Source organism: Acanthisitta chloris, unplaced genomic scaffold (genome assembly GCF_000695815.1).
Source record: "Acanthisitta chloris isolate BGI_N310 unplaced genomic scaffold, ASM69581v1 scaffold12504, whole genome shotgun sequence".
Lineage (NCBI taxonomy): Eukaryota > Metazoa > Chordata > Aves > Passeriformes > Acanthisittidae > Acanthisitta > Acanthisitta chloris.
Genome location: NW_008667681.1, coordinates 22836 through 39483, shown reverse-complemented (window position 1 = coordinate 39483; position 16648 = coordinate 22836). Strand labels below are relative to the sequence as shown.

General features: G+C 45.2%; 1 protein-coding gene across 1 annotated transcript in view; it reads left to right on the top strand.

Moving 5' to 3' along the window:
• The first annotated feature begins 1612 nt into the window (after positions 1–1612).
• Positions 1613–16648, top strand: part of VASH2 (vasohibin 2) — a 28609-nt gene continuing 13573 nt past the window's right edge. The window contains exons 1-3 of the mRNA XM_009072599.1: positions 1613–1695; positions 4016–4072; positions 12403–12477. Of these exons, the coding sequence (XP_009070847.1) occupies positions 1643–1695; positions 4016–4072; positions 12403–12477 (185 nt within the window). The 5' untranslated portion in view covers positions 1613–1642. The remainder of the gene's footprint in view (positions 1696–4015; positions 4073–12402; positions 12478–16648) is intronic.

Here is a 16648-nt window from a genome sequence, read left to right as displayed (position 1 = left end):
GCAGGAATGGCCATCGCTGGGCAGGTGTGACAGCCCTCCCTGCTTCAATTCCCTTTGTCAGCTTCTTGCTGCTCCTGAAACTTGAACCCTGTCTGGTGTGTTGAGCTGTGGTCTGCCTTTGTGCTGGGAGGGACAGGTGAATAATTTGTCCAGACCAAAGGGGCTAAGAGTGAGTGAGAGGAACTTTTGAGACCAAAATGCTTCTAATGAAGAGCTTAGGCATGGAAGAAGTGGTAAGGAGCCTTGCTTGTACCTCCCACTGGTGAGAAGAGAAGGCCCATGTGTGCGTGCAGGCGTGCCAGTCACCACCCACGTGGAGCTGGAGCCTCACCATCTGCCTGCCACTTACAGTACACTTCTGTGTGCCTGGAGCGTAGGAGTCTCTGTTTTGGTGGGGTTTTTTCCCTTCTCTGAGGTGTATTTACTATTTGACTGTAGTAACTAGCTGCATGTAGTAAACTCTGGGTTTTAGGCGTTTTGGGATTATCAGTTCTCACACTCTGAAAACAAAGGCACAATCCCTCCCTCTTAGTGGAGGTAGGAGCTGGAGGGAAAGTCTGTATGGCAGAGATGGCCCCACACTACCTGAACTTGCTTTTCTTACCTGTAATTGCTGTTTTGAAATGTATTTAGGGCAGTGCTATGTCACTTAATGAGCTTCGAACTACTGTAGTGGCGATGTGCGCCCACCAATGCCGCCAGCTTTTCTTTGAACCTTGTGTCACGGCTGCCCAGATTGCTGATTCTTGAATTTGGGTCTGCATTAATATTCAAAGAAGCTGTTTCCTCCACGATGTTTGTGAGAATTGTACTACCTTCCTTTTAGCCATGCTGTCCACTTTAGTATATGCTGACCCCATATTTTGCAGTCCAACCCCTAAAATAAGGGGACTTGAGACAAGGCTTGCCCAGTTCCTGCGTGATTACAGGCTCAGGAGCCACAGTAGCTGTGGGGATTAAATATGGATTGAGGGCCTGGCTTCTTAAAATGCTTAGGCACAGACAGATGTCTTATGAGATTTTGGAAAAATCCCATTACGTTGCCAGTTTATATCTTTAAGTGTCTTAATATCATTAAATATCTGGGTCCCAGGTGGTCTTCTAGGTACCACGTGCTCCCTGCCCAGCAAGTGTGCTGCAGACACATGGCAGCCAGGGATCCTTGTCTCCTTTTATTTTTCTCTTGTGCTAAAAGAAACCAAAAATTTGAAATGGTTTCTTGAGGGAGGGAGGACAGCAGAACCAGTATTGGGGCTCTGCTGATCCAAACTGCCCTGTACTGGAGAGGAAAAGTGGGAAGCGTTGGCCTTTTGCACTGGACTGCCTGCCTGCGTCAAGTGGTGGTTGAGGGGTGCCAGCAGCTCTGGTGAGCAGCCTGCCATGGCAGGGACTTGCTCTGGCCTCTCTGTGCTGGCTCTGGGGCATGGGCAGCCCCTGTTGTCAACAGGGTGACTTTGCCTGATGCTTGAGTTCACGTGGGGTTTGAGCCATCTGTGCTGCCGCATTGTGTTGCACTAAGCACATGCCGCTGCCCAAGTAAATCACTTATCCACTCTGCGGGGGAGTGGTAACTGTCTAACCTCTTTATCTTTTTCTTTGTGTCCAGCCCTCCGTGCCACCAGTGCCAAACTACAAGCTCTCTATGTCAATCCCAGAATGGCTGCAGGCAATACAGACCTACATGAAGATGCTGCAGTATCCTTGAGCGTGTGGTCTCCGGAGAGAAGGCTGACTTATGCCCAGCATGAGTTAACAGGAGCTTTGCTGCAGCATTTGATGGCTGAGAGGGCTTGGGTTTGTTTGGGGGTGAAAGGATTCCTCTAAGGATTTGTGATAGCACCAGCAGCACTGAGCTTGTCATAGCAATCCTCTGGGAGATGTAATTAACTTCAAATGATACTGAAAAATTTAACTGAAGTGATGGTAGTAGGAGTTAGAAGTGCTTATTTTGAAGCTGATTTACGAAGATATTATGATTGAATTGTGATGCCTGGAGAAATAATACGGCATCTTGTCATAAAGCAACCAAGAGAACCAGTGTTGCACCAAACCCTTTCTCCCCCTGCCCTGGCAGTCCCTATGGGCTCCCTGGGGTCTGCCTATGTTCTCAGCTTGCAGGGAGTGCTTGTCATTGGGGTGAGGGATGCAAACAGGTGTCCTGTCCCCAAGGCGAGCAGGCTTATCTTTGATACAGGATCTGAGCAAAGGAATCCCCCTTCCAGATGTCCCACCTTGTTTGGGGGAGGGGGTTCATCAGGCATGAACACATCTATCTAGCCTCCCTGTAGCTTCCCATGCCTAGTTCCTGATCATTTCTATTGCTGACAGATAATACCAGAGAAGGTTTCTGGCCCAGATGCTGTTCCTCTGTTTTCCTGTTTTACTAAACTCTCCCTTTTTTTGTGTATGTATGTGGGGAAGCTGTGGGGATCAGGGATGAATGTAAAGTCCTGGTAAGGATTAAGAAAGGATGTGGGTGGCAGCTGGAAGAGCATCCAAAAATAGCAGACGCGGTTAGCCTGGAGAGTAGTGGTTAGGATCAAGGCAGTAGCAAGGCTTGGATCCACAGCAGCTGCCGTGAGGAGGGGAGGCTTGGGGCATGCCTGCTCTGCAGGGGGGTGGTGCATTTCTCTTCTCTATGTCAGCCACTTGGGCAGGACGAGAGGCTTGTTGCTCGCTGGGGTTGTGCCAGAGAGGATACTAAGTCTCACAGAGCTCCAGAAATTCTGTTATTCCCCACCTCACCCTGCAGCAGTTTGAAATCCTTCACTCTGCTAAGTAGCAGGCCTTAGGCACAGGGTTAGGCTGTGTATTCAGGAAAGCTTGAAAGTGGGCTGGGGAGCAGCATCTGGGCTTCCTTTGAGGGCTGAAAGAGGCTGTATGCTTTGTTCAGAGCACCCTGAAAGGGCCTCATGAATTAGATTTTGAAGGCAGGAGGGAAGAAAAGCCTTGTTTCTGGGAGAACTCTGAAGTGTAGTTGAAGTCAGTTCAGAACATCCTGGTGCAAGCTGGAGTTTTTATTTAGACCATGGTTACACAGCTATGCTATTAATGCTTTGCAAGGTACCCTTTGCCTCCATGGAGTCACTTGTTTCTCCCCTGGTATCACTGCTGGAATTTTACTGGCATGAATATTCTTTAGTCCTTGTTGGGAACTAGGTTAGGGAAGAGATTCGACTGGAAAAATAACCTAGCAAAAGTAGGTGGTTAGTGTGATGTTAATTTTTTAATTCTTATTTTATTTGGGTTTGTTTTGGTTTTGTTTTTACTGGACAGATTGGTATCCTGATCTGATTTACTAGGTTGCTGCTTGAACAGCTATTCTCAAGGAGCAGGGAAGAAGCTGCTTTTGTTGCTGCTGCTGCTGCATGGTAGCTTGTCCTCCTGGGCAAGTAGTGCTGTGGTTTGGTTGATGGGTGACTGCTGCCATCCTTTGTGATTAACTTTTCTACTGTCCTTATAGTGTTAAGTGATGAGCTTGACTTGCACTTAGCTGTTTATTTTCATTTCAAATCCATTGTATTTTTTAGAGAATGATTGATATTTCCTAGATGCAAATGGATGCACCTGCCATGGTTTGGGTTTACAGTTCATATGTGAGCTATGTGGCTTTATAAAGGAAATAAGTTATTTCAAACCATGAATTATGTTGATTGGTTTGGGTAGGCTATGAAAAGCTTCTCTTGCCCAAGCAGGAGACTTTTTTTCAAACTTGTAATCTAGTAGTGAGGGCCTAAAAGAGAAGAGAATTCATAACCCTCAAATGCCAAATTTCAGTGTCATTTTAGGTGGACAGCCTTTATGCTTGACTCTCCCCTGAGTGCTGGTTAATAGGTTATATGAAAGGATAAGTGAAAAAAATTACGTTCTTTCCCATGCCACGGTTTCATCTCTGAGAGCTTTAATGGCTTGTTTTATGTTTCAACAGGAAATCAGAATTAAAATTTACCTTTTGAGCACTGTTGTTTTATTGCTCGACTGTTCAAGTTACTTTCTCTTAACAGACAAAATTCAGATACAATCACACAGGAACACAGTTCTTCGAGATCAGAAAAACAAGACCTCTAAGTGGGTAAGTGTCTCCAGAAGTTGTCACCTTGGACATTTAAGCACTGTGGCATTGGAGGGCTGCCTCCTCTGTGCCACAGCTCCTCTGGCAGGGCCAATACTGTATGTTGCTACCTTTGCAAGGAGTGTCCCAGTTTGCTGCAGGTGGCAAATGGATCCATTGAGAGAGATCCAATGAGTGGAAGGGTTGGTCTTGCTTAGCAGCCACATGGGAACCACATAGTTGCATGCACAAGGATGGGAAAACTCAGTTTGTGCTTGTTGATGTTGGGTTGGGAGGGCTGGACTGTTTTTATGAAAACTACAGAAGTCCTGATATTCTTGTGCTGTAATGTCCTTTGCTGATGGTAGGAAGAGATCAGCTGCACAAAATGCTGCAAAAATTTTGATGTCTTGGGCACAGTCCTTTTCCTTGGAAGCTTACAATGGACTGCTTAAGTTGTGTCCACGCTTCTCCTGTTGCCACCTGTCTTGCTGTTCCTTCCATGTGGTAGACTCATGTGCTTGTTGGTGATGAGTTGTGCAATGCAAGTGTGAACATACCCCCAGGGAGCCTGGCAACAGAGAACTGGGTCCCTTGCATGTAAGAACTGCACTGTACTTAGGACAGCTCTTTAATAGAAGCCAATAAATTAGCAGGTTAGGGCAGGAAGTGATGTTGAAAATATTATGCTTTTATTTTATGGTGAAATTTAGGGAAGCAGAATATAATTACTCCTGTAGGCTGCCCTGTCACTAGCTCTCCCCAGCTCTCTGCCATTAATCTAATGATCCATCACTGTAAATTCTAATTCCCATCCCAGCTTTGTGCTTCAGGTTTTCATCTTGCTGACAGCAACCTTCCCACTTCCTTTCTCTATCTAATGTTCATTGGTCTGGTGGAACTAGTTTAAAACAAATTTTGTGCCTTGAATGATAGATGGGTTTACAGAAGCTTGAACCAATTTTCAAGCTGCTCACTCATTTTTAAATTTGTCCTATTAATTTTTTCCAAGGAAGTGGAGGATGAAAATTATTTGTGCTCAGCACTTACCACTTAAAAGGTTGTCATCTTCCTGGGCTGGATGAAAGCTTGGCTGAGGAGGACGGTGCCCTTTCCTAGAAGGGAACCAATGCAGAGCTCACAGCTGGAGATGTACCCGTGGCTTTGGATACTCCCCTAAGTGGTGCCATTTCCTCTATTTATCTGCCTTAGTGTTTGCTTGGGGACTTATGTCTGCCTCCTCTCCTTATTTTGTTGCTGTTAGGACTTCTGTGAGTGACATGGATTGAGGTTATGGGACTTCTGTGGTGTTCAGGAGATTGCCCTTGGAAGTGGTTCCAACCCCTCAGGGCAGCTGCTTCCAGCTTTTCAGGCACAGTAACCTGAACCTGGTGTGTGTGGGACTTGCACAGTGTGAAGTCCTAAGACCTGTCCTGCTTTGCTCTTTGATCGAGTAGATGGGAGTGCTGGGTGTAGCGGAGCTGTTAGGAGCATGTGTTGCTGCCCAGATCCTGTTGTACTGCAGTGGGTCTCAAACACTTGCCCTGTCTTGGTTTCTCCAGCTATGAGAAGGGGAACACATACAAGACAGTCTCAAGTTCCTGTCATTTTGATGAAATCAAAATTCCTGTTGTCTTTATGAAACTCACAGATTTTGGTTTAGATTTCAAAGAGACAGATAATTGTGTACTCAAATCAGACAAATACAAGAGCGAGTGAGCTAAAAGGGTCATATGGCCTAAAAACACATGATACTTGGAAGACCCAAACTTTGATTACTGAGATTTTATTCTAAATAGGTAGCATGAAGATACAATTAGTCAGGTTTTGTGAGAAAAACTAAACTTAGAGTACTGAATACGAATTTAATGAAACGAGAAAGAGAACTACCAGATCTTTTTTAATTTACCTGAGTGGGTGTCAGGAGGATGGGATCAGATTATGTTCATGGGCGCCCAGTGGCAGGACAAGGGGCAATGGGCACAAACTGTAACACAGGAAATTTCATCTGAATATGTGAAAAAACTTAACTTTGAGGTTGACAGAGCACTGGAACAGGCTGCCCAGAGAGGCTGTGGAGTTTAGTTCTCTGGAGGTATTCAAAACCTGCCTGGACACGATCCTGTGTAACCTGCTCTAGATGAACCTGCTCTAGCAGTAGGGTTGGACAGATGATCTCTAGAGGTCCCTTCCAACCCCAGCCATTCTGTGATTGTGTGAATAACATGTTGATTGACCTGTAATGTTGAGGTGTGCCTGAAAGCTTTCCTTCACCTGGTGTGCAGGCAAGCTTTCATCAAAGCTGAAAAATCACCTACAGCTGCAGTTTTTTTCTGAGAGCTGTGTTCCACTTTGCAAGAGATCTGCTCCAGCATGGCAAGAACACGCATCTTACACCAAGGCGACAAGCGCTGCTCTGAGCAAATTGCTGTGGTGTGAAAGGCCTTGTTTGCTGCAAGACTAAGTTCACATTTGCAGATTGATTGAGCAAGATGCTGAATGCCTCCAGTTGCCACTGGCTCTTGAAAAATGAGGCTGTTCCCGGAGCTTTATTGATATTAAACATATTGCTTATTTCATAATGTGTGGCCTCAAAGCTAATGAAAGTATTATGAGATCTTTGGCAGCCTCTCTTCAAGAGAGCAGTGACTGGACATGAAGAAGCTCAGTACTAGATGAAAATTGAATATTCATAAATTCATGTGGAAGTGTCCGAAAGCAGCTGGGGCATATTAATGAGTTTTTCTATTATGGAGGGAGGACTAGATATTATAGAGATTTAGTGCCAGCCTCAGTGTGATGTATGAGAAAATAAAAATGCGTGGCTGTGCTTAGGAAGAGGAGCATAAATTATCTGTAGGAACTCATTAAGGGACACAGTCTTGCTATAACTCAGCATTTACAATCTCTTTAAGAAAAAGCCACTCTTATTATCAACTTAACTTCTAGACTGCTAGACACCCTGTAGATTTGTCTAGACTACAGATAACACTTTTGAAATGTTAGATTTCTGTTGGCATAGCTGTGTGAGTCAGGATGGGAGAGCTGTGAACCTGTAAACTTTGTGTGGTGTTCTTGTTGTACTGGCAAGCTGTGTCTGAAAATGTGTCTGTGTCCATCCTTGCCTGAGTTTGAGAATTATTTCTGGATATCTCGTAGTATCTGTAGCTGTGAATTCAATATCAACAAGCTGTTATTACTGGCTTTACAAGGAGTGATAAGCCCTCTGGAAATTTCTGTTCTCTGACACAGGCATGGGCCACAATGAGGAACAAATATCTTTGTGTTCCACGGAGTATCTGGGGAGGTGCAGTATTGTACTGTGCCCTCCATTAGGTGTCAGATAATCAGTGGGACCTACAACTGAAGCAAAAAGGGATGTTTGGGTAGGTTCTGGGGGCTTTGAGAAAGTGCAGCTCAGGAGCTGCTCTGTGAGGATGGAGAGGCATTCAGTGACTGCAGATATAATGGGTAATCAATAGCAATAAACGAGTGTGATAGGAGCAGTCACGTGGGAACGATGCAACCAGATAACAGGGAGGGGGGTGTGGGAAGGTAAATAATACTGTTTCAACACACCATGTTATTAAGGAACCCTGATGGCACTGTAAAGAAAAATGGGCTCATACCATTTCCAGACAATAGACTGCAGAAGGCATTTGAACATCTGCTTCTCTCACACACAAAGGGAGAATGTTACAGATCGAGTGCTATGTTCGGCATGTGGTAGAAACGATTTTGCTGTTGAAACAGACTGGCTTTGAGAACATTCATGAGATCAGTATCTGCTCTGCTGCTTTATCTCCTTTTACTACTTTTGGCACCTTTCACTTCTCTCTTGGCTTCATTGACAAGAATAAAACTGCCAGGAGCCATAGAAAAACTTGAGAGAGGGAAATTTTATGCAAGTACAGGGGTGTGGGGAAGGAGAATTTTGTGGAAAATATGCTTGAGGATCTCACTAATAAAAATTGTATTGAAATCTGTAGGAGTCTTTCTGGTGAAGGTAATGGGCAGCCTCTCCTAAGCATGGTCATCCCTGAAGGGATTCCAGTGTGATGGGTGCCAGCTGTTAAAATCTCCAGTTTTGGGTATGCTAAAAGGTTTGAAGATTTTCTAGCCTGGATATGAAGTTGGGTGCCTGAAAATCTGGGGGCAAAAGGAATTTACAGTTCCAATGAGTTGTCTGCAGACACTGCAATTTTAAACAGAAAACCTTTACAGGTCCTATCTTCGTGCAGAAAGCAAGGGAGATAGTCCAGGTGGGGTCCTGAAAACACTGAAAGAAATTTGAGTCAATTAGCAAGGAAATATCACCATCTGCCAAGGACTAGATCTCGAGGGAGGAACAAGCAGCCTGTTCCTGATGGCTACATTTGTTAAAGGCAGAAGTGTTCACTGTGGTCTGTGGAATAGAGATCTGCCTGGCAGACTTTAGATAGCAGTGTAAATGCCACAAAGAGAAGCTGCATGACACTTAACTTGAACTGTAGCAGTCTCCCTCGAGTTACTGGAAGAGATGGGCTGCCCCCATGCTCACTGGAATCTGTGCAGAGGGTCATTGGGCTAGTTCCCAGCTGTCTGTGATATTAAATTGTAAAGATTAGCCATATATATGGAATCTTTTCAGGTAACTGGCAAGATTTAAAGAAAATCCCAGAAACAAACCATGCTCGGGCAGGAAATTGAAATGCTTGATGCTGTTTTTTTAATTCTTTTCCACCTTCCTTAAATCTTCTTTAACAAGTTTAACTGTGCAGACTTTCTGGTCATTATTAATGTCTGAGACAGCATGGTAAGAATTTAGGAGTGCAAGAAAATAAGGAAAAGACAAATCAAAGAACACTGGTGTAATGTGCTATTTTTCAAATGAGCTGAATGCTCTGTTATTCACCACAGATCCCTTAGAGAACTGACAAGCAGCCTCCAACTATTAATACTTCCATTAGAGGGTGTGGGAAGGTTGGGTAAACTGAGGAAGGCAAAGGTTAAAAAAGAGGGGAAAGGTAAGTCTAGGAACTTTGAGTTTCTGCATTTCATTGGAAGTGATGGACAGCACAATTTCGTTGGGCACAGTTTGTTTCTGATAATTTCCTTCTATGAGAGTGTTAAGAGCTTTTGTCAATCAGCGAGAAGTTGTGGATGTGGGAACTCCTTGGTTTAGTATGGCATTTGGCAGCCTGTGGATAAGGCAGGGCCCTTGAGTCTAGATAAAACTACTTAACATAAGGACCCAAGTCGGTGTAAAGCAGCAGTACCACATAGAAAGTGGCATCAACAGGTTGCTCTTGCCTAGCAGAGTTTGTCAGTTGAGATGTGCGATCTCTGTCCCAGCTCAATGTTTCTTTTGTTGATGGTATGGATAAGACTAATTGCTTGCTAATGGGTGGTTTGCTGTCCAGACTGGACAAGGTGACAAGGCTTTGCAAAGTGAAATTGGGATTTAGAGTGATCTCAAAGGGTAGGAGAGAGCTGGGCTGGAACAAACAGGAGATAATTTAGTAAGGGTAAATGCAGAGGAGGTTTTGGGAGTAGCCGTTTGTGGTGAGAACAAAAGGCTAGTTTTGCAAAGAAGGAGCTGATCTTAAAAGAAAAAAGCCAAACAAAACTGACCAAAAAATGCAAGCAAAAAGCCCCCATCCCTACCTAACCAAAAAAACCCCCAACCAACCCAGAAAAATCCCCCTGCAACAAAAGAAACCAACCCCCTGTTTAATGCAGGCCAACAGGGAAAAAACCAACAGCACACTGGGTTGGTTGCAAAAATGCACCGAAAGTTGGATTTGAAAGAAAATATAGCCTAAGGAGGATGCTTTTGGGGAGGGATAAAAAAAATTTAAAAAAATCAGTGTCTGCTTTCTCATGTTTACAGAGAGGATACATTACAGTCTGTTGCATATACAAATGTCTGTAGCAAGAGGAGAAATAATAAATGGTCGCCATGCCCACTGTGGATACCAGAAACAGCTTCTGATTTAAATTGCAAACCAGGAAAGATTTAGTTTAAACGTTAGAGGACTTCTTCGTTGCAAGGTTAAGTATAGGATGGATTAACCATTTAGTTTAAACGTTAGAGGACTTCTTAGTTGCAAGGTTAAGTATAGGATAGATTAACTGGTGGCTTCCCAGGCCTTTGAGAAGCCAGTTAAAAGTAGGTTGAAAAATCATCTGTGAGGAGCAATTTAGATTTGACTTATGCTACCTTGGGCAGAGCTTGAGGATTCTCCAGAAGTTCTGCAAACACAGGGTTTAAGGCCATGCTTCATCTCAAGCTTGTTAAAAGCAGAAGAAAAACTCTCAGTGGCTGTTGAACTGGGTCATCCACATACATCCTGTGATCCATGCTGTAAACACAGAAAAAGCAGTTTGCAGAGTATCCCCAGGACTCCGGGCTGGATGTGTGCGAGGGCATGACCTGTCCTGTGGGTACAGATGGACGTTTGGTCACTGGCCATTGGTGATGCCTCCTGGCTGATGCTCCCCTCGCACAGATCCTCATCACTGTCACATCCAGAGGTCATGGTGTCTGAGCTCCCAGCTCTGGGTGGTTGCTGAGCAGCTGCTGCAGCTGCTGGACCTGGGTGTGGATTACTCTATGTGCCTGCAGGCAGCAGGGTCAGTGCAGGTGTAGACCTGAGGAGGGTGTGCTGGCCCTGTCACTCACCATGTTAACCAGGCATTTGTCACACTAAATGGTTTGAAACTAAATATCTTTACAACTTCAGCCTTTTCCTGCTTCTGATGCACATTCATAATCAGCTGTGACTTTTTTCCTTTCTTTTGTAACTCTCCTCGAGTTAGAAGATAGGAAATTCAATGGATCATCTTGTTTATGGGTCATCTGTATGTAACACTTCTCCTGACGGAGACAGGGCTTTGCAGTGGCTACTGCTGCGACCAGCACTGAGGAGTCACTGTGGGGGATGAAGGACCCCCATTGTGTGCCCTTGCTGGAGCTGTTCTGTGCTTCCAGCAGTGAGGGTTCTGTGGCTGATTGTGAGCGTGTGGGAGGCAGGCGAACTCTAATTAGTCTTCTGCACTGCAGGCAGAGTGTAAGGGGTGGTTGTTTACAAATGAAAAGATAATTTCTAACTTGGATAAATGGGACATGGAATGGCTGTGACAGGCTGTAATAGCAGTGGAAGCTGTATTGCCATTTGCACTCAATACAGGGTTTAAAATGCATGAGGTGGGTGAATCAGAAAGTGGGAGAACCTTTAATGGTTTCAGATGCATATTTTCATAATCTTCTCTAATACAAATATTTTTGTCATTTAATGTTGTGTTTCCTTAGAGTAGGGATCTGTTTACAAAGCTCTTCCTAGGGAAAGGATATGGATAGGGAAGACTTCAAAATAGAAGTCATCTTTTGGCTTCATTTTTAACTGCTTTTTTTTTATTTTTGTTTTTTTTGGTGTGTCATTAGATGTGACCCTTCTGGCCTTTTTTAGTCTCCTTCCGGTATTTTTTTTTTAAAAAACTGTCCAAAATTTCAGGATCTGTTTGTGGAAGGGGATAGATTACCTGGTTTGTTAACAGTGCAGTGTGAATCTGGCAGAAGAGCTGAGCTCAGCTCAGCTGAGGTTGCTTGTTTCTTGTCAGTGTCTTCCCTCTCAGACAACTGTACTCCAAAGATAGTCTATACTGTAGCTAAACTTTGTCAACTTGCAAGATCCTGGACATGCACAGTTTCCTGCAGGAGACCTGTGTTTTTTGCCACTTTCCCTGTCCACAGGAAGTGGAAAGCAGCAGCAAGACGATGGCTCAGCTTGGAGTGATGTGTAGTGTCTGTGTTGATAGAGCTTTCTGTAGAGCAGGCTTTGATAAAGAGGCATTAAATTCTTGTCTGCAGCTATAGATATAGGCTCACAGAGGCTTCTGTAGCTTTCAGGGGGCCATCATGTAACCATCCTCCCTCCCCTGTTTGATTTTTTTTTTTTTTTTTTTTTCCAGAGGAGAGCCAGGGTTATTTTGAAAATAAGCCAAACTCAGTCCTGCTGTGGGAGCTTGCATGATTGCCAGCTCTCTTGCCATTCAGCAGGGCTTTGCATTACAGTCTGAAGTGAAGCTCATGGAGTTGCTGGATGAGGCAGAGGACTGCATTCCTCTAGCCCATCTTCAGAGGCTGGAAGACACTTAGGATGCCAAACACTTCCCCCCCCGCCCAGTCATCCTCCATAAGTCAACAGGGATCTGTCAAGTCACTGAAAAGGAGAATCAAGTTCACCAGCTCTTGCTGAAATGAGAACTGGAGGCGTCTGGCTCTCTGTCTGTGAGAGGACCCTGTGATTCCTGTCGTCAACGAACTGCTGTAGCTGGAAGGACTGAAAATTTTTTTGTTTCTTTTCTAGGTTAATGGAGACAGCAAAAGAAATGACCAGAGAGTCCTTACCGATCAAATGCCTTGAAGCAGTTATCCTGGGGATGTATCCTTTCACATGGACTTTTTCCACTGTAGCATTGTTTAATATATTGGCCTTCCTGGATTGTGTTTGATGGGGTCACAGCCAAAGGTGAGTGCCAGCAGCTTGGGGAGCTGCTGTGGTGTTGATCAACAAGTTGCTGAATTGCCAGGGCTTGTCAGTACGGGTTTGAATGCCGTGAGCCAGTTCACAAGTGTCATGCTCTGGCTGTGCTGACTTTGCCTCCTGCCCTGGTAATCTGCATTATGTCAGGATCTGACCTTAAGTGCCCAGATAAGTGTCTACACAATCCTTGTTTTCTTTGTTAGTATTTCTCTGATGGTTGTTGTTGGAGCTTGGTAATGCCTGGGGAACACAGGTTCTGTTCTGTGTTTCTCTGATGTGTACATGGCAAAGTCACGTTAGTTTTGTGTCTCAGCCCACAGCTGTGCTTTGTGCCGAAACTTGTGTATTATAGTTAAACATTTAAGCTTTATCTTAACATGATGCTTGCTTTCTGTTCAGGCTCAGAAAAAAAATAAGGAGTATTTTCATTTAGAGATTCACTGATTCACTTCTTGACCCTCATGTGCTGTCGTTTATAAATCAACCTGCATCATCCTAAAACGCCAGAGGATGGCAAGGCAGGGCTACAGGAACAGCTTGCCAGATAAAACTCAGCACAGCTGATCAAGTTGATTTAAAACAAAAAAAACCCAGCCCACAATAAGCCCTGAAACAAACCAGCCTCTGGAAAATCTCTGCGGCGATTTGCTTGCTGCTGCTGCCCCCTCTCGTGGGAGAAGGAGCTGGCAGAGCCTGGCAGGTAGTGCCTGCTGTTGGCTCCTGAGAAGGGGTGGCTGCTGGGGGTGGTAGGAAGGGGATGTGGGCCCAGCAAGTGCAAGAGTGTGGTGTGCCAGACTGGTTGCTGGATTCAGTCCCCACTGTGCTAGGAGGTCTGTGGTGTGCTGCTGTGGCTCTGCTTGGCTCCCTGTGCACCTGGGATAGGCCTTGCCCCTGAGTCTGAATGGTGGCTCTGACTGACAGGGCTTCCTCTGCAAATGCTGGCAGGGTCTGCATGCAGCTAGAGAGGTGGAGGTCCCAGGGGCTTGATGTGAAGAAGGGAATCAAACCAATCCCCTTCTAGAAACATAAATCACAGAATCATGGAATATCCTCAGTTGGAAGGGGCGCACAAGGATGATCAAATTCCAACTCCTGGCCCTGCGCAGGACATCCCTAGGAATCCCCAAAAATCACACTGTGTGCCTGAGAATGTTGTCAAAGTGCTTCTTGAACTCTGGGAGTGTTGGTGCTGTGACCACTTTTCTGGAGAGCCTGTTCCAGTGGCTAACCACCCTCTGGGTAAAAGACCATTTCCTAATATCCAGTCTAAATCTCCCCAACACAGCTTCATGCCATTCCCTCCGGTCCTGTCACTGGTCACCAGAGAGATCAGTGACTGCCCTTTCACTTCCCCTCATGAGGAAGGTGTAGATTGCAATGAGGTCTCCCCTCAGTCTTCTCTTTTCCAGGCTGAACAAGCCAAGTTGCATCAGCTGCTCCTCATATGGCGTTTCCTTTAGGCCTTTCACCATCTTCGTTGCCCTCCTTTGGGTGCTCTCTAGTAGCTTTATATCCTTCTTGTGTTGTGGTGCCCGGAACTGCACACAGGACTCAAGGTGAGGCCACACTAGCTCAGAGTAGAGAGGGACAGTCACGTCCCGTGACTGGCTGGCAATGCTGTGCCTGATGCACTCCAGGACACAGTTGGCTACCAGGCCACACTCTTGGCTCGTATTCAACTTGCCATTGACAAGAACCCCCAGGTCCCTTTCCAGAGCACTACTTTTCAGCACCTCATTGCCCAGTCTGTATGTAGACCCAGGGCTGCCCCATCCCAAGTGCAGAATCCAGCACTTGCCCTTGTTGACTTTGTATGGTGATTGCCCAACCCTCTAATTTGTCTAGGTCTCTGCAAGGCCTCTCTGCCTTTAAGGGATTCAGCAGCTCCTCCAATTTTGTGTCATCAGCAAACTTACTAAGTATACCTTTGAGTCCTGTGTCCAAGTCATTTGTGAAGATGTTGAAGAGAACTGGCCTTAAAATGAAGCTCTATGGAAGCCCTGTAGTGGAACATCACCAGCCTGATGTTACCCCAATTCACTGTAGCCCCTTGTGCCCAACCCGTGAGCCAACTGCTCACCCATGGCATGATGTCTTTAGCTAGCCATACACTAGATATTTTGTCCAGAAGGATACTGTGAGAGACAGTATTGAAAACTTTGCTGAAATCTGCCAGAAGGATACTGTGAGAGACAGTATCGAAAACTTCGCTGAAGTCTTAAAAGATTGCATTAACTGACTCCCCTCAAAATTATATCAGTGGATCTGTTGTGCTTTCCCTTGTGTCAGGGTTGTGTCCTAAATTATTTGGGGCCAAAAGGGATGGGGGAAGCAATCCTCAGGTGGAATTGATGCTGCTCTGCAGGGTCAATGTGGCTTGTCATGCTATATTTTATCAGTGAGCTGATTATTCCACAAACTACAGAAGCAAATGGTGATTAGTGGCCTACAGATAACCATGATAACCTACAAGTGTTCTTGCTGTTTTTTCTGCTTGCTTCAAACATGACTTGTGTTCAGATTGGGTTTGTTTGGGGTTATTTTTGAGCAGTGAGGGAAGGAAAGTTGAAAGTTATGTTTTATACTATTTGGTGTAATTTGAAGTTTCTTCAGATTTAAGATTTGTATTAGGCATTCTGTCTCTAGATAGTACTTAAAAAAATCCTGTGGCAAACTTTTTATGTTAATTTGAGAAGATGTAGGCAGGGGGAGGGTATGAGACAGGCTTGTCTTTCTAGGACTAATGCTTCCTGTCTTGGAAGTCTCCTGTGTGAGAACAGGGACTGTCTGCTGGGTGGTGGTTCAGTAACAGATGCATTAAAGTTTGAAAGATCCATGCAGTATAAAACCGAAGTATTTTGCTTGAGGTGTGGGTGCACACAGAGTCCAGCAGTGCTGAGTGGATGGACATCTGAATATGTGTGTTTGGAAAGTGGCTGGTACAAAGCCTGTGCCTGTGCAGGACCTTACAGTGCTGTGATGCATGTGCGCCATGTGTGTTTTTGGGAGGCATCATTGTCATGGCACATGGGGAAGTTTGTTGTTTTTTTCTCAGCCCTGAGATTCTGATCTTCAGCACTGCCCTCTGGATGCAGACACAGTGAGGCTAGCAGCTTTCCAAGGTCAGGTGGCACCCAGAGCAGGGATGTGCTTACCCTCTCCTGGGTGTCCAGTGTCTTCACACACGCCTGAGCTGAGCAGCCCTGGGGATGTGTGTGTGTGTGTTAACCTCTGGTTCCATTCCATGTCTCTGAAAATAAGGTCCTGCTTGTAATTTGTGTGCTGGCAGGCTTTGCAGTGTTGCTTGGATACTGAAAAAAGCACAGCCCACTCCCGCGGACCCTGCGCCTTCATTCAAAGCCGACTCAGGGAGCGGCTTAGCAAGGTGTCATTTTAATTGACCTGCTCGCTGGCTTGTGCAATTGCCTTTTACTATGCCACTTCTTATGAAATGCTTCTGTAATCCCTCTTGGTGCAGAATTAAGTTTTGCATAATTGCCTGTGCGCTAGATCTGGAAGCATTTTAATAGGGCAGTGAGTTAAAATACTGAGCTACCCTGTCTGCACACACCAAAGAAGCAGCTGCTGTGAGATGACTGAAAGCTCGTACAGATCTTCCAATATTATTTTGCAGCAGTCTGCAGAGCTCTTTTTTCTCTGTAGCTGTCTGAACTGGCTTCATATCTCTCTGCTTACATGATCTGCTTGTCAGTGCCTAACCAGAAGCATTCCTCCCACTGTCTTCCTCAGGGCTTTTCTCAATTCAGTTGTAAATCAGCTGAGTAATGGTGCGTTCAGCCCCCTCTTTCTGAGCAAAGCTCCAATCGACTCGTTCTCAAGAAAGGGAGTAGTAAACCAGAAAGTGCTGAGGGAATTTTATCTGTGCTGTATCCACTTCATTAAAATGGCGAGAGCAAAATATCAGAGGGGGAGAGGGAAATAGTGCGGTGCATCCATCCTCAGGGAGGTTGTGCAGTGTCTGTGTCAGCTGAACATAGCTCCTGTTGCCTTCTCCCAGTTTGTGTGAGGTGGTTGGAGCCATGCAGGGTATTAGACCCCCTGTCCAATA